This window comes from Cervus canadensis, chromosome 1, assembly GCF_019320065.1.
Source record: "Cervus canadensis isolate Bull #8, Minnesota chromosome 1, ASM1932006v1, whole genome shotgun sequence".
Lineage (NCBI taxonomy): Eukaryota > Metazoa > Chordata > Mammalia > Artiodactyla > Cervidae > Cervus > Cervus canadensis.
This window is the reverse complement of record NC_057386.1, coordinates 42118622-42141724: the sequence shown is the minus strand read 5'-3', so window position 1 is coordinate 42141724 and position 23103 is coordinate 42118622. Positions and strand designations below refer to the sequence as shown.

General features: G+C 33.7%; 1 protein-coding gene and 1 non-coding gene across 3 annotated transcripts in view; both read right to left on the bottom strand.

Moving 5' to 3' along the window:
- Positions 1-1870: 1870 nt before the first annotated feature.
- SUZ12 (SUZ12 polycomb repressive complex 2 subunit) overlaps positions 1871-23103 on the bottom strand; it is a 38323-nt gene continuing 17090 nt past the window's right edge. For both annotated transcript variants that reach the window (XM_043480474.1, XM_043480482.1), the window contains 11 exons: positions 21395-21480; positions 19181-19412; positions 18012-18105; positions 13530-13635; positions 9924-10101; positions 8350-8441; positions 7985-8128; positions 7353-7510; positions 6781-6979; positions 6231-6310; positions 1871-4250 (listed from right to left, as the gene is read on the bottom strand). In XM_043480474.1, coding sequence (XP_043336409.1) covers positions 3905-4250; positions 6231-6310; positions 6781-6979; positions 7353-7510; positions 7985-8128; positions 8350-8441; positions 9924-10101; positions 13530-13635; positions 18012-18105; positions 19181-19412; positions 21395-21480 — 1715 coding nt within the window. In that variant the 3' untranslated portion in view covers positions 1871-3904. The remainder of the gene's footprint in view (positions 4251-6230; positions 6311-6780; positions 6980-7352; positions 7511-7984; positions 8129-8349; positions 8442-9923; positions 10102-13529; positions 13636-18011; positions 18106-19180; positions 19413-21394; positions 21481-23103) is intronic.
- On the bottom strand, positions 5535-5644 carry LOC122425075. Its single transcript, XR_006264675.1, has one exon. It is a non-coding gene; the product is annotated as a U6 spliceosomal RNA (small nuclear RNA).

The following is a 23103-nucleotide window of genomic DNA, read 5'->3' as shown; positions in this document are numbered from 1 at the left end:
TATGGTACTGGTATAGTTAATAACATGTATCTCTGCTTTCCTTGGAGCAACATACTATTTAGATTAACAAACAAAAAATACAAATACAGTGTTCAGACTATTTTTTACAGCGCCTGTTTTACTTAATACCAATTGACTGTGTTCCAAATCTTTGTTAACTTACCCATTATACCTGGTTCTCAGTGAGAAACCATCCCTCTTGTTTTTTTCTAGTTTTTAAAATATAAGAACTACAGAAAATAGGCAGTACATTTAAAAACTGCAGTGAACAGCCTCCTTCCTACCTGTCCTTTCGCCCAGCCATCTTCCCTCACAGCAGTTGCTTTTGTGTATCCATTTTGTCATATTCTTCAACCAAGCAAATATTGGTTACATATTCTTTAAAAATTTTGTTAAAAATGGAAGTATTCTAGAAACTTCTGTACCTTTCTAATCTGCTCAACAGTGGTCAGTTTGTCAATTTACATGTGCCCCAGTTTATCTGTCGGATTAAATTCCTGAAGATGAAATTGTTGGGGCAAAGGTTAAACACATTGATTTTAATGGAAAGTACCAAATTACTCTGTAGAGGTTGTACTAACTTATTTCCCCACCAGAAATGTCATGAGTACCCACTTTGCCGTTTTTTACCCAACAGTATTATCAGCAGTCTTTCATCTTTAGCAAGCTGAATCCACCTGTGTTCCTGATCTCATTCTTTCCTTTTCTGGTCATGTGTATCTTTGGTCTTCTCTGTGTCTTCCATAGTCTGCAGGCTCGACCTTCCTATCCACTCTCCCTAGTCCCTCTGCCTGTTTTCCTCTTTCAATGGCCCCATTTCCCGCATATTCATGATAAAACTTTTCCGACTCATTTTCCATTTATTAACATTAAACTCCTCAAACCTGTTTTCTGTTACTTTACCCTTGAAGTTGCTGTCTTAAACTCATTTTCTGTTACAGGACGGCTTCCTTTATGAAACTCTTCTTCCTTGGCTTTGTCACTGCTGATTAATTTTTTCATACTGAAACACCGTGATTTCTTCTTGGGCACTTATTTCACAATGGGCAGAGTTCTATTATTTAGTCGGGTATCTCACCTGGAGGACTCCCACAGCATCCCTGTGCAAAGCTTCTCCCCTCCCAGATTCTTGGAGCCACAGCTCACCTATGACACAGACTGGTTTGTGTCATGTCTGTGCAGTAAATCTCCAAATACTTCTTATTGCCCGAAATCCAAATGCTTAGTTAGCATGGCATATAAGGCTTTCAGTTTATGTAACAAATATCTGAACACCAAAGACGACCATGAGTAGACGACCATGAGTCACTAGTAAGGCCAGTGAGACTGACTCAGGAGTCGAATGAAAAGGAAGCAGGTGTTTAAAGAAACAGTGAGCTTTGGAACCAGAGGCTCTCAGCTCAAAGCACACACGTGTACAGGCAAGCTATTTCCTGTAAATAAACCAAGCACAGTGGAACTGTCAACACTTCAGGAACATTTTCTTCAATTCTCCTAAATTAATTTCAACTACTGACCTCACAGAATATATTATTATATACTTATTATTTGTGTCTCACTATATGGTTTTTGAAAGCCAACATAAATTCTTTTTCATTCAAAAGAAAATGAAAAAACCAAAGGTGAATCAGCCTTAGGGCAATTAATATTGACATTACCCTAGACTATAAATTTTAAAATATCTTTTATGTGACAGTATAACATACTAGTTGCAACTGCTATTACTAGAACTAAAAGCAGGATTTCACATCTTCTCAACTTATTTGCTCTGATGGATATACTTTTTTGGATATTTCCTATCCTAGCCAAGCCAAAATTTTTGTGTGTGTATTAACAATGCATAATAAAAGAAAAAACAAAACAATGCATCTTTTATATTATTGAACTTTATGTACAAAATCATTTGATTTCAAATAAACATTTAATGTAAAAACAAACGTTCTTTTAAACTGAATTTTTTTTTTACATCTACTGTACCATTCAAATGCTTTATCATCTTACATGATTTCTTCAAAATCTCTTATCAAGGGTACATATAGAAAAGCTTTTTTTTTTTATAAATAGAAACAAAGGGATTTTTTCAGCTTTTATTATAAGATGACATAAAAAGTTTACTCAACAGAAGTAATTTCATTACTATTTGGGGGAGGGAATCACCAACTTTTTGTGCAAACAATGCTAGCCTTCTTTTAAGCATTAAGAGCATAACTGCTTAAGAAATGACATAAGCAATAATTCTACACCTACATCTCCCCTAAAATAATCTATTTTTTTTTTACATATGTGCACAGCTTTAGCAAATTAAAGCCCGAGAGAAATGCTCGAAATCCACTATGCAGAGGCATAATCAGAGTTTACTGTAACTCATCATTTGGAGAGCTTACCAATCAAGGAGTCTGTAATGAAAGCTGCAGTTTCCCTCTTTCCTATTTTTTTTCCAACACACAAAAAAAAATCAATGACTAGGAACTTAATACTGGATGACAAATCACATCCACACTATCAGTTAAATAGCCTCACAGTTAAACACATCTTAAAGACCAATCAAATCAGTATTTACATTTTATAAATTTCTGAAGACACCATTAGAAAGCTTATATATCCCTTCATTAAACAAAATAGGGAACTGCATCTGATGGTGGTGGAATGAAATTAAAAAAATTAAAAATACCTGTATTTACAGCAGCATTGATCCTTTATAAATAAAGAATATGAAAATGCAATTATCTTTAAGGATAATAAAAAATTGAGGTGATGTTACTCAACCACAGTGCTTGGAGTTGGACTAAAAATCTATTGGTGCTTGTTAATGTGCCAGTAGTGAAACCACTTTCTGTTGGAGAAAATCCAACTGTAAATATGTGCATGAGACACATATAACACAGGGCAAAATTGCTCAGAACGATTCAAGTCAGCTTATCTGTATTGGATATTCTAATCATGAAATACATTACGAAGACATCCTTGCAAAGAAAAAAAAAAGTTAACAACATTTTCTGGTTCATTTTTATAGAACATTTCCTCCCTCACAAGTGGCATCTTAAAAATCTTAAACTCGTTCTTCCCTTGGTTTACAATCCTAATGAACAGATGTGGACAGCTGAATCTTCCATGTGATTACCTAATTGGGAAAGAAGAAAAAAAAAAAAAAACAGCAAAATGTTCAAGTTTAAAAAAATATACTGGGTGAGCAATGCACTAAAATTATCCACATAAAAACAAATGGATGGTCAGTAACCTTAGAAGCCAACATTGACATTTCACCAACAAAAATGTGAAAAATTAACATGTTCTCAAACAGGCATAAGATGAAGAAGTGCTATTTTTAAATTGTAAAATGAACTCACATAATGTAAAATACCTTATGTTGTAATTTTTCACTCCAAATTGATAAATGATTTCAAAGTCAAGGATTAAGGTCTGATTGCAAACAGTACTGCAACATAATTTCACAAAAATCTTCAGATTCTAAAAAAGGGAATCACATTCTGATTTTCCCTCCCCAAGAAAATGTCTCACAATTACAAAGTAGAAAAACAGCCAGTCACAAATGCCAAAAAAAAAAACAAAACCCAACACATTATAAATATGAAATAATTTCTAGATTATCAATTCAGTATATTTCATAAGACAATTGTTGAAGTTAAAAATACTTTAAGGTATTGCTTTTCATGCTCCAACTTGAGAATATTTTAATGACATCAATAAAACTGATATGCGGGTAATGCTGCATACTGAAGTGAAGTAGAACCCTGATTAAAAATATCCTTGTTGAAATCATTTACTTCATCTGACAGTGCCTGTTTGGAACCTATGATTAAAAACACAAACAGAACTCTTCCTAGAGGCTGAATTCCCTAGAATGAAATTTCAGTGTTTGTCCATAACGTGGGGTTAAGCCTTTTCAGAGTTTTTGTTTTTTGCTCTGTTTTGAAACCCCTGAGACACCATCTGTTTCCAAAGCTTTCTCTTTTGAGTTAATTTCACTAAATCCATTTGCTGTCCCATTTTGTTCTTCAGTGACTTCTTCATTTGCAGGGGAAGCAGATTCTCCTTTTTCTAATTTTTGTTGCATTTCACGGAGCTTGGTAACAGCTTTATCTATTGACATTATGCTAATAAGATTAAAGTCATGCATGCTGACTAGATGAAGCATGAAGTTTCGACATAAATTCTTCTTAATTATTTTCTGTCCATAGTTTTCTACAAACAGCATACAGGCATGATTCATTTGATTGTCAGCAATAAACCTATTTAACAAAAACACAAACACATCAACAATAATACAAAGTATTTCTGTCAAAGGCCACAGTGATAACTATTACAGGACAATAAGGCTATATCTAGGTAAGTGATGATTTAACTAGTAAAACCATAGTGAATCTGAGATTTGATCACCTGAATGAACTTACCATTTTAAGAAATTTAAAGAGGTTTAATTTAACCAGAGCTTAAACAGATGTCATTTGTTTTTCCTAATGATATTAGGAAATTAGCAGTTGAAAGTGTAAAATATCTTCTCTTGCCACTCCACTTTCATTAAGTGTACAACACTATTCTCTCAGTTTCCTATTTCAGAAGCAGTGTTTCTACACACTTTCGGTTCATGGTAAACTTTTGAAAAAATGAAGATGTCACAACAATTGTGGTATAGGGTGACTGTTTTGGTGGAAAGCAAGGAATAAAATCTGAAAGAACCAAATTAAACCAAATAGGAGATGGATGTTCAATTACCCACTGATACTCAAAACAGAATCTGTAAAATGTAAAAGCCTGATTGCAGATCTGAAAAAATACACGGAGTTTACCAACTACCTGACACTTTGTAATGCCAGTTTATAGTGAACCTAGTAGTTCTTATGCTGACAGATTTGGATCAGGAATTAAAATATAACTCAATTAAGTAATTTGACTAAAATTCTATCTTGAAACTGGCATATTAGGACAAAAGGAGAAAGAGATTACAGCCAAACCTCCACATATATATTTACTCATAACTGAGTTTTAATGACTAGACCAGGGATGAGGCAAACATTTTCTGTAAAAGGCTAAACAGTAAGAATTTTAGGCTTTGCAAGCCATACGTGGGCTTTCCAGGTGGCGCTAGTGGTAAATAAAGACCTCCTGCCAATGCAGGAGACATAAGAGATGCGAGTTTGATCCTTAGGTTGGAAAGATCCCCTGGAGGAGGGCATGGCAACCCACACCAGTATTCTTGCCTGGAGAATCCCATGGACAGAGGAGCCTGGTGGGCTACAGTCCGTAGAGTCACAAAGAGTTGGACACGACTGAAACGAATTAGCAAGCCATATGTAATCTCTATTGTCTTCCTCTTTGATTTTTTACAACCCACTAAAAATGTGAAGACTATTCTTAGCTCAAGGAAGTTTACAAAAAAAAGGCTATAAGCGATGCACCTAGCCATCTGAACTAGAACTTAAAACACTTGAAGTTCTCCATTCCCCAAGAATAAAGAAAAAAGCGCTCCTTCCCATTTATTTCACTTAACCTTTATTTTTTTTTTTATTTTTTTAAAAAATATGGAACGCTTCACAAATTTGCGTGTCATCCTTGCGCAGCAGGGGCCATGCTAATCTTCTCTGTATTGTTCCAATTTTAGTATATGTGCTGCCGAAGCGAGCACTCACTTAACCTTTAAAGGAAAAAACCTTAGATGCATGTGCTACAGAAGAAAGCCTATTTGAGGGTCTAACACTAACGAAGGTAGAGAAGAATCTATGTACTGACAGGTAAATAGTTCACATAAGGAAGCAGATGTATAGGAAAAACAATGCTTCAGCCCCAAAGGCACAAGAAATTAGGATTGTTCTACCCTCAGCTTTATGAAATGGTAGTAAGAAATAAGAAAAGTTAGTTGTTTATATTTTATTCTGAATAATAAGGCAGTTAAAAATTTTGTTAATAATTGTGTTAGTGGTTTTCAGGATTTCCAGGTGTGTAGCACACGGTGTATTATTTATGTATTCCCTAGCAATAAAAGGAATAAAAGCTGGGTTATTAAAAACATTAACTAAAAACCTGCTGTTAGATGGAGCTAGCACCTTACTTAAACATTCTCTGAAGATAACCATTTTTCTAATAGTTGAATTAGGATATTTAGGACAAATTATACCTAAATTTTAAGTAAGATCCTAACACAGATTTACAGAATGTGAAGCAACAAAAAGAACATAAAGGAAATGGAGTATTTAAATCTAGAAACACCCTACCCATGCTTCATGACATGGAGATTCCATAGTTTCATCACTTCTTTCTCTCCTTCATTAACATCAGAAAATTCCTCAATTTGCTTTTAGGAAAAAAGAGGGAAAAAAAATCTATTAGATGCAGAATAAATATAATTGATATTTCTAAGAAAAATTGTGAGAATGTTAAAAACAGAATTTTTTGTAACTAAAAATACTATGACTTCTTTATATAGCAAAGCAGCAATGTTTCCAACATCTATTTAAGTGGTAATTTTAAAAGGGAAATTCTTAGTTATGAAATAGTTGCCTTTAAATAAAATGAAAAAACACAAAATCACAAGAAGAAAACCTGTAATTCCTTTAGTTTGTAACTATTAATAAAAATGACACAATTACAAAAATTGTAGATTCCTGAATTCCTTAATTTAAAAAAATGCTCCTTAACATTATATCAAAAATTTAATTCATATTAAAGTTATTAGTTTTCTAACAAAATCATTTCATCATAAAACTGTAAAATCATTGTCAATAATGATGATGATGGTAATAGCAACAAAACAGTAATAATTACGGTAATGGTTTTTTCTCTTAGCCATTCAGGGTCTTTTTCATCTTCACTATCTACTTCCATTTCTTGTGGACGGAGTGGTAAACAAGTATCACTATGGAAATATAGGCGGTTGTGTCCACTACTGTATGTTCGCTGCTGTTCCACTTCTCCATCTTCAGATTCAAGAAATTCAGACATACTTGCTTTTGTTCTTTTTGGCCTAATGAAAAGAAACGTTGATGTAATATTAAGTAACAGAGAGGGCTCACACTACTCAGTGTACATTCCTTTCTTACAGAGGTTTCTACCTAGGCATGCACACAGAAATTTCTACTGGGAGACACTTTAATCCCCCTATAACCACTAGAGCAGTAGCCACATTAACACAGGAAAAAGCTGTGAGGAGGAAGTGAGAAAACCGCTCTAACAACAGGGGCCAGGGAGGGTTACAAAGCAGTATACCACCCCAGAGACTTAGTTAACACTGAAATAAGAACTGCCACCTCAATAGCAGTTTTGACTGGCTTCCCTTTATTCCTCAAACATCAATAAAGTCAGAGAATAAACTCTTGCCACATGACCTTTTTACCTACCTGCACACAAGGATGTGTGTGATAGGTGTTCTCTTTACTGGTCCATTGCGACTAAAAGCAAATCCAGGTTGGCGATGAATATCCTGAGGATTTCCTGCATAGGAGCCATCATAACACTCGTTGATAGAAACATCTATCCTAGCACCTTTTGGATGATACTGTAACAAAAATGGCAAGGTGATTAGAAAAATAAAGTATTAATTATCCTATCTTAAATACCTATTCTTCCAACTTAACTAATTAAAGCGTACTTGTGGGTTCTTAAATGTTTTGAAAACTAAAATAAGCCAGGCATACCAGCATGGTGAACAGGAAGCCAAAAGATCTGGAGTCAAAAAGATCCATGTTAATATCCTGGCTGTGCCATTTATTGGCTTGGTAACTGTACAAATTACTTCTTGTCTGAGCAAGGATAAGGAAATTACCACGTAATTCAAAGAGCTGGGGTGAGGATTATGTGAGTCATTAGAGGTGCACTGTGCAAATATACACAAACACTGAATCATTAACCATAATTCATCCATAAACAATCCATTCAATGTAGAAACTTGGGCATTCTGCACAAAGTACAATTTTTGAAAGCCAAATTGTATCATAAGGTATAGTAGTGAAAAAAATGAAAAGCTACTTACAACATAATTGAAGATAAATCTGCTATGGCAGAGTTTAAGATGTTTAAGTAAGCTATAAAGTTTGCGGCAGTTCAGGGTGCACCAAGGGCAATGTAGGTCATCTCTTGCTTCAGTTTGTTGTCTTGTATTGTTGTTATAAAGGAACTTTAAAGATAACAAAAAACAAAAAGAACAGCACATCTCCAACTTACATGTCTCAAGATATTTTGTTAATATCAATTTTAAACATAATTAAAACAATATAAAAGGAAAATCAAGTCAGAGGCATTCTTTTTATTTAAATATGCCAAAATACTTCAGATAGATAGAATGTGCAAAACAAAGGTATCTCATGATTACTTAAAAAAAGGGTCAGCTATGTTTACCTGATAAAATATTCTTAATTTTTGTCGGTTTTCATTTGAAGTATCTTTTTCTTTTCTTGTTTGCAGATCTGTAGTCAATGATTCTTTAACAGCTGAAAACATATACTTTTAATGAAAATACTTGCTTCTAAAAAGTGAAATAATATCTGCTGTGAACATAATTAATAAAGGTTTCACAAAATTCTTCTTGTGGCATTTAATACAATGTTTGTTCTCACCCTCCACTGATTTCAGGGGAACAATCCCTTTATCAGCAACCTAACCAGATACTAAGGTCTTTACTGGTAGGATCCCTTTTCTCCCCCCATTAAAATGTCCTAAAGCATTAGGACACCTATCATGTTCTAAAACACCTAAAACTAACCCCACGTAGCTATGCGCAGTCACTGGACTGCTTTAAGCACCCCGAGGCCAGAGGAAGGTTCTGATTGGTCTCTGTATTCCCAATGCACACCAGTGAGCAGACATCCACTAAATACTGGTTTAACAGAAATTAAATGAAAATGATTGTAATAATATCATTCCAAATCCAAAACATAATCATTATTAATAATTTTGGTGTATTATTTTACTGACTTAAAAATGAAAATTTGTATTTCTCCTGACATAAGTAATCATTTCATATGTACAACTTTGTAAAAATCTTTTCTTCTCAGTTTCTTGAAAACTCTTTTACTAGTATTTGGCCACAGAACACTTTGAGAAGTGCCCAGACTACTATTTCCTTGGAAAATCTTTCCCCTGACATGGGTCATTTCTTACATCTCCTGAAACTGACTCTAACTACGTGACTTGCACACAGCTAATGGACGGACTTGAGTGGTATATGTCAAAGACAGCTCCCTTCTGCCTTCTTAAGCAGTCTTAGATAAAAACACATGGATACTCTCAGGTCAAGGACAGTGTTCTCATCAAGCAGATAAAAAATGAAAGAATGCTGCAACCTGGGCCTTAACCCAACAGAGCTAACTGCTACAATTTGTAAGTGTTTCTCCTCTTAAAAATTTACTACAAAATTTAACCTGATAAAATTCAGGTTATAATAATCCTCTTCCAGTCCCCAAACTGTTCAAATATTCTTAAATGGTTAAGTCAGTTCTATAACATAAACAAATTTCTACGTAAATTTGAAAAAGCACATAGTTTCAAAGCCCTTTATAGCTGCAATTCCAAACTACAAAGCTCTGAAAACCAATCATTTCCTCATGAGTTTGAGACAAATTTATTTAATGGAAAAACTTATCCTAAACTGACATAAAGCTATCTATAGACCTCATATGAAGATAGTATGTAATATATGGCATGTATACTATATATTATACCATAATTCTAAAATTAAAAAAATAAATAAAATTTAAAAAATAAAAAATCTCCAAAATTCCCACATACCTCTAGTGAATAAAGTACTGTTGATTAGCACTTCATCACAAAACTTTAGGAGAACCATAATTTACTCATAGTGTGTCTAGTAAGTCAAATAATATTTCCAAAGATTACTGGAGCAAAAGACAAATTAATCTAAAACCTAAGTCCTAACTCTACAAAGCATTATTTTGACAGCAAAGTCTTCATACCAATAGTTTGAGTAGGTTTTACTGAACCAGGCTTATTTTCTTGATGGAGACTCTCTGAATTTCTAGTGGCAAGAGGTTTGGCGATAGGAGCAGTAGATTTATCATTGGTCTCTCCTGTCCAACGAAGAGTGAACTGCAACGTAGGTCCCTGAGAAAATGTTTCAAATGGAGGCAGTCTCTAAAAAAGAAAAAACATGGAAACAGTGAAGATCCCAAAAAATGAATTGAGAGAAATTGTAGGAGTAAAAAAAAAAAACACTTATTATGACATATTAATGTGGAATTGACTTCAATGAACAGATTTTTCCTTTAAAAACCCCCAAATGCCTACATGGATAGCCAGGGAAATAAAATAATAAATGTATGGCGCAGTAAAGACTGTATATAGTACTAGAGGGCTCAGACTAGCAATTGCTAAACTGGTTCCCCATACAAACACTGGCCCAATACAGCCAGATTTTCAGACTTTTTTCTAAGTTCTCATGAAAAATACTCCCATTTTTATTTGCTGGTAACTAACAAATTAAAAAAAAACACACAAAAACTATGGTACCCAAAGCCTGCCAGTTTGCAACTTCTGTAACGACGACCAATTACTTTTGACTGAATTGAATGGTTTTAGCAATGAATAATTTTTGACTTCTCAGCTTCACTAACGACTGCCCTTGCTTCTCTGAATTTTAGGACACTGAAGCTTTCCTCCTCCACATCCGATCACTTACAAAACCACTCTTCGCTTGGTCTCCTTAATTAATTCCTAGCTAACATTTAGCCACAAGCCCCAATCTCTCACCTATTCTCAAGGATTTACCTATTAGATTATTCCCAAATTGCTTCTCCCTTCTTTACACTTAGAGCTCTAAACATTGTTACTTGGATATCCAGGTCATCCTGAACTAAAATATGTTTAGATATGAATCTATTATCTTTTCTTCTTATTTTTGTACACTTATTTTTGTCCCAAGCATTATCATTCTACTAGTGACCCTAAAGAAGGAAATGGCAACCCACTCCAGTGTTCTTGCCTGGAGAATCCCAGGGACAGGGGAGCCTGGTGGATTGCTGTCTATGGGGTCGCACAGAGTCGGACACGACTGAAGCGACTTAGCAGCAGCAGCGACCCTAAACTAAAAATTTCAGAATTACATTTGAAACCTATTCTTGCTATTCTTATATAATTACCACATGCAGATTCTCACTACAGTATCTTACTACTAGACAGCAGTATCCCAGCTGCTCTCTGCTTCTAGTTCTTACTTCTCAGTCCATATTCAGGAGACCAAGTAATTTTTGTCAAAGATGCTTTCAGGCTATTCCTTTTGATAGAAATCTTCAATGATTTTCTCTTTTACTGCCACACAGTCTAATCTCCTTCTACATCTTTATTACAAATAATCCTTTTAAAACTATAATTTTAGACAGAAGTGAAGTGAAAGGGTATTCATATAAACCAATTCTGACAGTGAGTCTGTATCTAGGAATTTATCTTGTAAAAATACTTGCAATGCAAAAAGATACATGTACAAGTGAGTACAAGTATACTCACAACAACATTTGTTAAAATGTTAAAAAAATTAAAATAATCGAATTATCAACTTAAGTGACATTAGTTTAGCAATTTATGGGACATTTACTTAACAGAGTAACATAGAGCTGTTAAAAAGAAGCAAATCTATATGACCTGATTTAAAAGGATACCTCAATTTCTTGGGAAAACCCCCAAGCTCATATATTAGTTCAATTCAGTTGCCCAGTCGTGTCCAACTCTTTGCAACCCCATGGACTACAGCATGCATATAAACTCATACTCGTTATATGATATAATAATTCTATTTTCTCATGAAGAAACTTAAACTTTAAAAAAGAAATTTAATATTGTCTCAATTTCTTGGAAAAACAACAATCCTATTTTCTCAAGAATAAATTTAGACTTTAAAAATTTTGAAACATAAAAATACCAAATACCTGCAGAAAATTCAAGCACTGTAGATACATATAAAGAGTTAAGGTGTTTCCAATTTTTCACTATTTAAAAATTTCAGGCAAGACTTATTACCTAGATCTTTTCAGTTATCTAGTTACTACCTTGTGACAAAATTGTAAAATGTAAACTGTTATATCAAATTGTTAATGACTATATACACAATTAAAATTTTCATTCATATTGTCAGTCTCCCCTCCAGTCAAGTTAATATCAACTTATTCTTAACTTAAAGCATTCTACGAGAATATATGTCCTCACATCTCCAACTAGAAACTGTCAACCTCTTTTAACTGTTGTCAAACTAGTAATCAAAAGCTAGTAACCTCTGATTTTGTCTTTGAATACTAGTAAAGTTGAGTATCTTTTTAAAAAGCTTACTAGTCATCTGTATCTGTTGCTTTAAGACCTGTCAGACTGTTCTTTATCCATTTTTCCTAATTAGATTGCTTTTTTTAATAGATTGCTTATCTTTTTATTAATTGCAATTCATATTAGCCTCGTATGTTACAAATATTTGGCCCAGTCCATCATTTGGTTTTAACTTAAGATTTTTAAAGTATAGAAACGATTCATTTTAATTAGTTGTTATTTTATGCTTTCTAGCTTTTGTATCACACCTAGAAGGGCTTTCCTAATAGCAAGATCATATTAATATTCACCTGTCTTTTCTGAAGCTATGTAGTGTTAATTTTTACATTTACATTTATGAGCCTCCTGGAATTTATTAGGTCTAAATTTACTTCCAGAAGGCTAGAGAGCAATTCTGTCACACAGATAATGAATGGTTTATCTTTCCCACACAGATCTAACACCAATTTTATCACAGACTAAACTCAAAACTGTTTCAAGATTATGCTTCAGTGATGTGCTGGTCTATTCCTATACTTGTACCATAAATTTAAGTTCTTTTATTGTTATCTGGAAAGTAAAGGTTCTCAGAAAACTTCCGTAATTTTCCGTAGTACTATTACACATTGTTTTAGGTTAACTTTAGACTAATTTTAAGACTTAAGAAAAAAAAAATCCTTTCAGGATTTTGCTTGTGCTGCTACACTGATCTAATATATTTAGAAACAAATGACACTGGTTCTGTTGTCTGCCTATCCAAGAAATGTACGTAATGCCTATTTTTAAGTCTCTTAAACGTTATTTTAAGCCTGCGTCATCTAAGATTTGAAGATTTCCTGATAAGTTTATTAGTCAGATGTTACCTGCTGTTACTATGAATGGGATTTAAAATATCAGTTAACATTTATTGAGCACTTATTTTATGCCAGGCACGGTGCTAAGCATCTTTCATTAATTATTTCATTTAATTCATCAATTCTATCCCTTGCTTTACAGATGAGAAAACTGAGACACACAGGATTAAGTAACTTGCCAGATGCCACATAGCTACGAGTGGAGATTTGAACCTGGTGGTCTGGCTCCAAGGATAATGCCTTCCATTAAATACTCTGACTAGATAATTTTGATTTGTGTTTTTCAAGGTATTAAAAAAAAGGACTCTTCCTTCCAATGTGAATTCCTTTCAACGTGAATTTGCATTTGGGGAAAAAAACCATCAATCAGAAATGGGAGTTTATAACTATAACGTGCTCAGTCTTCTGAGTAGTCCATACCTTCCCATCAAGAATAGTCTCCCATGTTGCTCTTTTCTTGCTTATTGGACATTCTTCCATTTCCTGCATGGCTACTTCATATTCCCCATCTAAAAGCTGTAAGCGCCTGTTAGACAAACACATACACTTTAAAGTAACCTGAGTATTATTGTAAGTACACAAATTCTACATCTTTAGATTTATATTCAAAAGCATTTATTAAATTTATAAACTAGCTTACATTTACAACAAGGTTTAAAAATATACCTACACTCCATTCCTGGCCAAAAATTTTTTTTAATGATTTGTACTAATAACTATTACTAGAGAATTATTTCATTACTGTAGCTACTCAGATTTAACTTTAAACATTTAAAGTATAATATGCTTATGGTCTTAAAACTTAGTTTTAAATATTAAGTATAAAGCATGTGTGCAGGCTTTATACTTTTAGAAATGAAATAACAACAGTGTTTTAATACTTGCCTTAGGGAGCCACTAAGAATTATGTCTGTTATCTTTACTTATTGTAAATACTTGAACTAGAATTCTTGAGTCAGCAAACTGATGATTATAATGACAAATTGGATAATTGTAAGATCCTAAGGGGGCACCTGGCACATATAGGTGCTCAATAAACATTTCACAGGTGAATGAATATGTAGAATACTGGTTGAATCAAAGAATCAATTAAATTAAACCCATACTCACAGTACAGTTTTAATGTGTGTGTACATATTTGTGTGTGTATATATAGTTTTTTATTTTTTCCATACCATTAAACACTGGTAACACTACTAACCTAAATACCATTCTCCAACCATACCCAATAATTAACTGTATTATCAAGAATCTGGCATCTCCTCATCAGTCTTACAGAAATTCTCTTAGGTGATATTACCTGACATTTATTGAGTGCTTACTATGTGCCAGGCCCTATTTTAAAGACTGTATTTACATGGTTCATTTAATCTTCCCAACAACTCTATGAAGTAGACGCTATTACTCCACTGTTCAGAAGAGGAAACGGGGGCATAGAGAGGGTTAAATAACTTGCTTTAAGATGACACAGTGAGTAGCCAGAGCTAGCAATACAATACAGATAGTTTGGCTCTAAAGTTTGATTTAATAGCAAATGATTTCAAGAACTAAGGATTATCTTTATGTTGTGCTACTTCAATTTTTTCTACTTCAATATATCAGCTTAATATTTTTAAAGCTGATTTTATTAGTTTGAATAGATATTAATGTTCTTCTAAAATGGAAAGGAGCTCTCCTCACATGTTTACCTGGCTACATAACATTGTTTCATGGTTGTACATTTGATGGCTACAATCCAATTTACTCTCCTATTTGTAATGTATGAAGAGTTCCTTTTCCCCCAGAGTCCCTTTTCCCCCACAGCCTTATCAACGGTACTTGATGAGGCTTTTACCAAGTTTTTTGATATCTGTGAAATTGGTAAGTGAAAAAAATGACATCTCAATGCACTTTTATATTCAGATGTTTTACCTTTTAGTTGTTTAAAAACCATATATACTTTCTTTTCTTATAAATATTTTCATGATATCCCTTCCTCATTCTTCTATTGATCTGTTGTGTTTTCCTTTTTACTTAATATGATCTGTATATATTTGAGGAATGAGGTATCCATTGATATCTACATATTGTGAATTGAAATTAATTTTCTTCTGACTTGTCATTTTTATTTCAACTTGGCTTATGATGGTGTTTTTGTTTTCAAAAGGAACGGAAAGTGAAGTCGCTCAGTCATGTCTGACTCTTTGCGACCCCATGGACTGCAGCCTCCCAGGCTCCTCCGTCAATGGGATTTTCCAGGCAAGAGTACTGGAGTGGGTTGCCATTTCCTTCTCCAGGGGATGTTCCCAACTCAGGGATTGAACCCAGGTCTCCCTCATTGCAGGTGGACGCTTTACCCTCTAAGCCTCCAGGGAAGCCCATTTTTTAAAAGAAGTTTTTTATTTTGCTCCATATTCATATTTTTCGATATGGCTTTTGAATTTTACTCTTTAAGGGGACTTTAACTTCTCAGAGATTATAAAACGAATTTTTAAACATCTAATCCCCAGATCTTGGCTGGCAAATACTTTTCCTTTACTAAAAGGAACCATGACTCTGAAGAAAGAGCCAATTCCAGAGGAGAGGTAGGAAAAGGAGAATGTAAAGCCTGGAATATCTAGAATACTCCAGAAAACAAAGAAATAAATAAAAGTAAGTCAAAGGGACTTACGAACCTGCTTAGAGCTCCAGAGCTCCTCCCGACCAAATTTAGGACAATTTGAACATTAAAATAGCAACAGAAATAGATTAAAACAGACTGAATAGGGGACTTTCCTGGTGGTCCAGTGGTTAAGACTCTGTGCTCCCAAAGCAGGGGGCACAGGTTCAATCCCTGGTTGGGGAACTAGATCCCACGTGCTGCAATGAAAGCTCCCACACAGGACAAGTAAGACCGGGCACAACTAAATAAATAAGTAAACCTTTAAAAAAATAAAAATAAAACAGACTGAATAAAACTGGAATTCATTAATCCATACTTGGTACTGTTACAATGGAGAAATATGAATACCACTTTAACCAAGTGATCAAACCAAATATCAGCTGTGTCTGTGATATGCACAAAGTACACATCATCAATTAGTGTTCCTACCCAAAATGTTTAACCGGAATCTAAACATGAAACAATCACAGAAGTCCAAAATGGAATACATTCTGCAAAACTACAGGCCTGTACTTAAAAGTGTCACAGAAGGAAAAAAAAAAAGTGGGGGGTGGGGACTGGAAAACCATTCCAAATTGAAGGAGACGGAATATATACCACAATGGACAACTAGCTACAGGTCACAATCCTTGACTACGGCGAGGAGGGAACAGAAAAGTACATTACCGAGGCAACTGGGGAGAGAGTATTGTATTTTTGTCTCATGTTAACTTTTCTGCATATGGAAGATGTATTGTGGTTATGGAGGTTAATGTCCTTGCTCTCAGGAGATCTGGGCTAAGTTTAGGAATAAGAAACGGAATCAAGTGTCATGATCTAACCCTCAAATGGTTTATCACAAAAATACTCATGAATAAAGCACATGTGGTAAAATGTCAACAAACTATGAATCTAAGTGAAGAGTACATGGGTATTAACTACCTGCATTTTTCCTTCAACTTTTTTAAGTTTGAAAATTTCCAAAATTTAAGTTGGGAGAAAATTATTCTATGATTTCCTCTTGGTACTTTTTTAAAAAGCAGTTTTTCTATGTATACCTATAGCTGATTCATGTTGATGTATGGTAGAAACCAATACAATATTTTAAAGCTATTATCTTTCAATTAAAAATAAAATTTTTAAAAAGGCCGTTTTTTAAAAATATACAAGGAATATGTTAACATATGTAAGGTAGAAAGAATTTTTCAAAGAATATAATGTACCCTTCCTCCTACACTGCCTAAAATAGAACATTTACTAACATTGATGAAGTCCAGTGTACGACATCCTAATTGCTTTTCCCACAGACATAACCCCTTTCAAATTTCTAACTTTAGAGAAAATAATGTCACTGACATTAAGTGACAGATTCAAAGACAATATGGTAGCAAAATCAATGTCACTATTCCTAATCACCTTTGCTTTCCCATTAAAAGCCCCGAACCTTTCTTTACCCTGGTAGCTAGTAAGCGGATTATATCAAGGCAATAATCTACTTTTTAAAGAGCATGAGAAATGCACTAGTTGGCTTGGCTTTCTCCTATCCCTGACTGAGAGTGAACTGTGTTCACTACCAGTGAGCACCTCAGGACAAGAAATCATGGCATATTCCAGGTTTCATCCTCTAATCGTATCAAAAAAGAATACTGCATTTGCTTCCCAGAGGTTCTTCACTGGCACTAAGGTGCTTAATTCCCAAGTGAAAACTGCAGAAATGATTATAAATCCAAGTGTTCCTTCTTACCCTGTGTCAAATGCACACAGAGCCACACAATGATGACAACACAAAATTTTCTTAACTCTAGGTAAATACATAATTTCAATATTTGCATGAAGCCCACTTCATTCAGGTCTCTGCTCAAATATGACCTTCTCCCAGAGGCTTTCTCTATAAAACCACCACTTATTCTCTATTTTTCTTCACAGCATTCTAAGTATATTAGCTGATATAATTTTGGGGAGTATACCTGTTTCCTCTACTAGAATTTAAGCTCCATGAGGGCAGGGGTTTTGCTGCCTCCTCATGGGCGAAAACAGTATCTAACAAAAAAGTAGACACTGAGAAAATACTTGCTGAATAAACAATCTTAACTGAACATTCAAACAACTCATCTGTGTTTATTGCTTTCTATGTGATAAAGAGAAAAGTTTAGTAATTGCAAATTTGTTTCTTCATCCATAAGAATAAAGAGAAAGGCAAAGAAACAGTATCACCACTATATTCTGCTTCAAAATAAAAACATTTCTAAAACATGGGAGCCTTGCCTGTCCATCAACATTACCTGTTTTTATCAAATACTGTCATTTGTGCAACAAACGTTTTTTCCCCATCTTCACGATTTCGTTTTCTTCTAGCTGGAAGTTCTTCATTGACATCTGAATTTGATAAACATGACTCATGAATCAAATATTCAAGCAAATACACCATATTTATGACATTTGGACCCTTCACATACCACACTCTATCCCAAATGAGGTATAGGAAGTTGCAATACCCAGACTTACACCCTTCAATTTTATGTTTTTACCTTATGTGTATGTTCTTACTTTTTAATATTCATTGACATTATTAACCCCACATTTTTGCAGATATTAGTTTCTATTCAGAATGATCTTCCCTGCTAGGCAAGGAGAAAAAATTCCTCCTCTTTCATGGTTATTTTCCAAGAACTTCAAAGAATGCCTCAAGACTCAAAAGATTATTTTTGTCAAGGTAGTTCTCCACTAACCTTCAGAAATACCTCTATTATACCATGGATCATTTAGCTGCAATTATATTTTATGTTTATCTCTGTATTCTAGGTTATGAGCCTTTGGAAGATGGGACTGGATTTCTTAAATCATCTTTGTGTCCTGAGCACCTATATGTTATACGAATAGTTACCTCAAAGGTGGATTCAGAACAGTGTGGAGGATAGAAAGATAGATATGTGGTAAGTATAATAAAATGTTAACTGTAGAATCTAAGTGGTAGATAAATAGTCATTCACTACCAAATTCTGAATGTTCTATATGTATGAAATTCCTCACACGCTGGGGGAAGGGATGAATTATTTGCTCAGAGACTAATTTAAATACCAGTCTTTTCCATCCAGTGTTCAATATATATATATTTTTTACTACGTGAAATGTTTCACCATACAATAATGAAAATTTTACAAATTAAATACCTAGTACAGCACAACAACTAATAGTGTAAGCGCCAGGCCAACCTACCATAAAATTAATTATCTCATTAGAGATTTCCTAATAAAGGCCATGTTGTTAGAGCACATGCAATAACTTCTAGTTCTGGATCATTTTTCCCTCTAAATAATTATTAAAATAACTAAAAAAGAAATATTTTGTACACAATTATGAATACTATGAAGATGTACTACTTCAATCATTTTTACAGTTCATCTTAATCTCCAACAATAAAATCTAGTAAAATTATTAAAATAAAAATTACCAATATTTTCATTGGTTTCTCCATTAATCATCCCATTATACTCTCTTCTTCCTGGACGAGTCACTCTAAATAGCAATGAGTAAGACTTCACCATATGGCTGTTACTAGGTTCAAATTCATTACTGGAAACTGCAAGGGACGGGAAGTTTCCAGGTTTTGTTTGATTGAGGTCAGGATTCAAAGGCACCTGCTTTTTACCTGTAGGAACTTGCCTTATCGGACAACTTACATCCTGCAAAGGCAAAGATTATTATATTTATTTATGTATATGCAATGATAAGAATGATAATAAAACCTCTAATCACAGCTATAGGAAGTACGGTTTAGGGCATGATTTCCAAACGGCATGCTAAGATTCTAAACAAAGGTCTGAAAATTGTGATAAAGCGCAAAGAAAATATCAATCAACTATTTTCAAATGTTAACACAATTGAGGACTTCCTCAATAGAATGAAAATAATGATAAAGTATATCTTATATTTAGCCGATGGTCATCTTAAAGTGTTAAGTTAGAAATATAGAACTAAAACCATGCTTGAAGTATTACAACTCATGTAAACTACTCTTTTCCCTTAAATATTCTATTTTTAACAAAATAACGAATAGGATCATTAGAAATGAAAAAAGATGATTACAATAACCCTACTGACAACAACCTTAAGAAATAATAAATCCATATATTAAAATATATTGTCGATAAGAAGTAATATTAATCATCTTATGAGTAATGTTCTGTGGTTATATAACTAGGGCTATGGTGAAAGAGCAAAGCCGAAAAATTGCAAGATGCAGAAGACCTTTATAAGAAGAAAATACAGTATGTATTTTAGGTAGCTTCTGTTTCAAAACAAACAGAATACATGCCTACGGTCTTAAAATTCTGTTCAACAAGGGTTAAAACGGGAAAAATATGTCTCCATCACCCCAGTTCTTACACTCTAGAGAGGACTAATATTAGCAAGTGGCTGTGCATATACTTTTGAAGAAAACATTTATGCCTTTTCTTAACACAAGAAGGATCATACTATAGTTAAAGTCATTTCTTTTTTTGCCTAAACAATAACATACCTTGCAGAATTTTCACATTACTACTAACCGTGTGTGGGGCTTGGGGGACTAGAGAGTACTGTTAGTTAGCCTGAGCGTCCCTAATACACACTCACACTGCCCTCTCCCGTCACTCTGGTCTACTCTCTATCTCTAGCACAGTGTTTACCATATCATCTCACTATGATTTTGGAAGAGCATTAGCAATAGGGACCTCTATACAGATCATTCTTATTCATTTTTTGGGGGCTTGTCCCACAGCTTGTGGGCTTTTAGCTCCTCAACCAGGGATAGAACCCATGCTCCCAGTGGTGAAAGTGTCCTAAATTTCTGGAATGCCAGGGAAGTCCCTCCTATTCTTAAAACACCCAAGGACTTCCAAGGCTACTAAAAATAAGCCTACTGGCTTTGGTGGGTTGCCCAGGAAATTTAACCAGCATAATACTTGTTTCTATGGCAAAATGATTTCATCTTGTAAATAAAAATTTCAAGCAATATATTAACAAGTTAATGACTGATAATGCTAGCAGCAGAATTTCTTTGCCTGAAAGTACTGGTACAAGATAATCCTTTAGGGAAAAACTCTTTCTTAGCCCTTATTTAAAATACCAGTGTGTTTAAATAGCTAAAGTAAAAAAAAAAAAAAACAAGCTAAGAGATTAGAGTAGCAGGAAGCAACTGAATTTATGTCCTAAGATGCTAAAAAATTGGCTTCTTCCCCCACACTGTCATACTTCTATAACAAAGTTTTATGCAGATACCTACAGTCAGATTAGAAAAACTTGAAGACATGGAAGGTTGGCAAAAGAGGTTATCAATTTTACAATTCAGCCATCAACACATTTTAAAGCTTTTAAGGTTTAAAAATGCTTTCCTGATGGCTCAGTGGTAAAGAATCCATCTGCCAATGTAGGAAACTTGGATTCGATCCCGGGGTCGGGAAGATCCCCTGGAGAAGGAAATGACAACCCACTCCAGTATTGTTGCATGGGAGATCCCATGAACAGAAGAGCCTGGCGAGCTTCAGTCCATGGGGTCGCAAAAGAGTCAGACATGGTTTAGCGACTAAACCACCACCACATGGTTTAAAAACATATATATTTGCATAAACATATTTAATGAAAAAAATTATTCCATTTAATCCACCAGTATCATTTTATACATCACCTTTCTTTTTTTGTGGCAAACTTTCACAAGCAGGACTTCCAGGGTGACAGAATTTTGTTCATTTTCTGAATTTTGTGATGGTTTATCTAAATAGAAAAACAATACTTCAAAACCTGTTTTAAAAAATAGTACTCATTTTCCTAAGATGTCTGAGAATTTCAAACAAAGACTTTCTATAATGAAGTCTTCTCAGAAGGTTTACTCATTCCTTTTCCCCAAAATCAGTTCCAAATTTAACAAATATAGTTAATTATTCCTAGTAGAAAGCATAAATGAAATAGTTCAGGAGAGGTAAGACACAAAATAAACATTTTTTTCTTTCTCCCAAAATCTATTAGAAAAATTTCCTAGTTTAAGATATGTTTGAATTGAATTGGTTACTATCTTTCATTTCATTTTGAATGCTCAGATGTCTAAACTAAAAGGCTCTCTTTGACCAAAACTTGTAACTGAAAGGATTAAAAAAAAAAAGGATTTCAAAAAATATTAAACATAAAAGTTATTTATAATAATATAAACATATTATCATTTCACAAGAAAACGAGCTATTTTTTTACCTTTCCCCAAGAATCTTTTTAGATTCATTCCCCATTTATTACAAAAATTTTTAATTAATTAATTTATCTTAATTGGAGGCTAATTACTTTACAATATTGTAGTGGTTTTTGCCATACATTGACATGAATCAGCCATGGGTGTACATGTGTTCCCCACCATGAACCCCCCTCCCTCCCCCAGAATTTCTTTAAATGGGATAGCAAAAATCAAGATATTATTTACTACCTAGGAGACTCTCTTGGTTTACAGAGTTTAGGAATCTTAATTTTAAAGTGATAGTATATAGTCTCTTTATCAATGAACTTTAAAAAAAGGCTTCTGCAAATTAAGGTTCCAGAATACTTCCCTACAACTTGGCTTTAATCCCAAAGGCACTAATAGTCCAAACCTTAAATATTTTATCATTCATTTATCATTAAGTTTCAACAATATACAGAACTATTATGTTATATATATGTATACAGACACTCTATATGTTATAGATGAGTAATACACACATATATATATATGTTATAGATGAATCCATATACAAAGAAATAATCTTTGTTCTGAAATTTTAGGCAACACTTTTTCTGCTTAGAAACATTCTTCTTACTCAGGGCATATACATAAAGTACATTTGAATCAGTCTCTTGAAAGCTGTATCCAGGATAAAGATAATTTAACATATCCAAAATATCCAAATGTCCAAAATGCAATAACAAAAATACTCACCATGAAAATAGTACCCTAATAATCTGTGTATTCATTCTAAGCAGTTGTAAGTAGTAACTGCTAAATAAGTATTCATTCAAAAACAAAAGAAAAAATAATATTTTAGGGATCTTGATGTTGTTTTTCTATCCTGGTTTCTTAAAAATATTATTTCTTAAAAAAACTACAAATATACCTTGAATAGACAAGAGAGGCAATATATCTGCTTCTTTCCAACTTCCACTAATTTCAAAGTTCTAATGGGAAATTACTTTCTGGAAATAGAAGTATTGACAGTTTACTTTCTTATTTATTCCAGTAATATCAAGAAAAAAAAAAAACTTTTAAGTGAATTTGAGCAATTTTTGAATTTTTCTGTCATGTAGACAGGAAAAAAATTTACCATACCATGTGCCAGTTTATTTCAACTAATTAATTCAAGTAAATTACTGTTAATT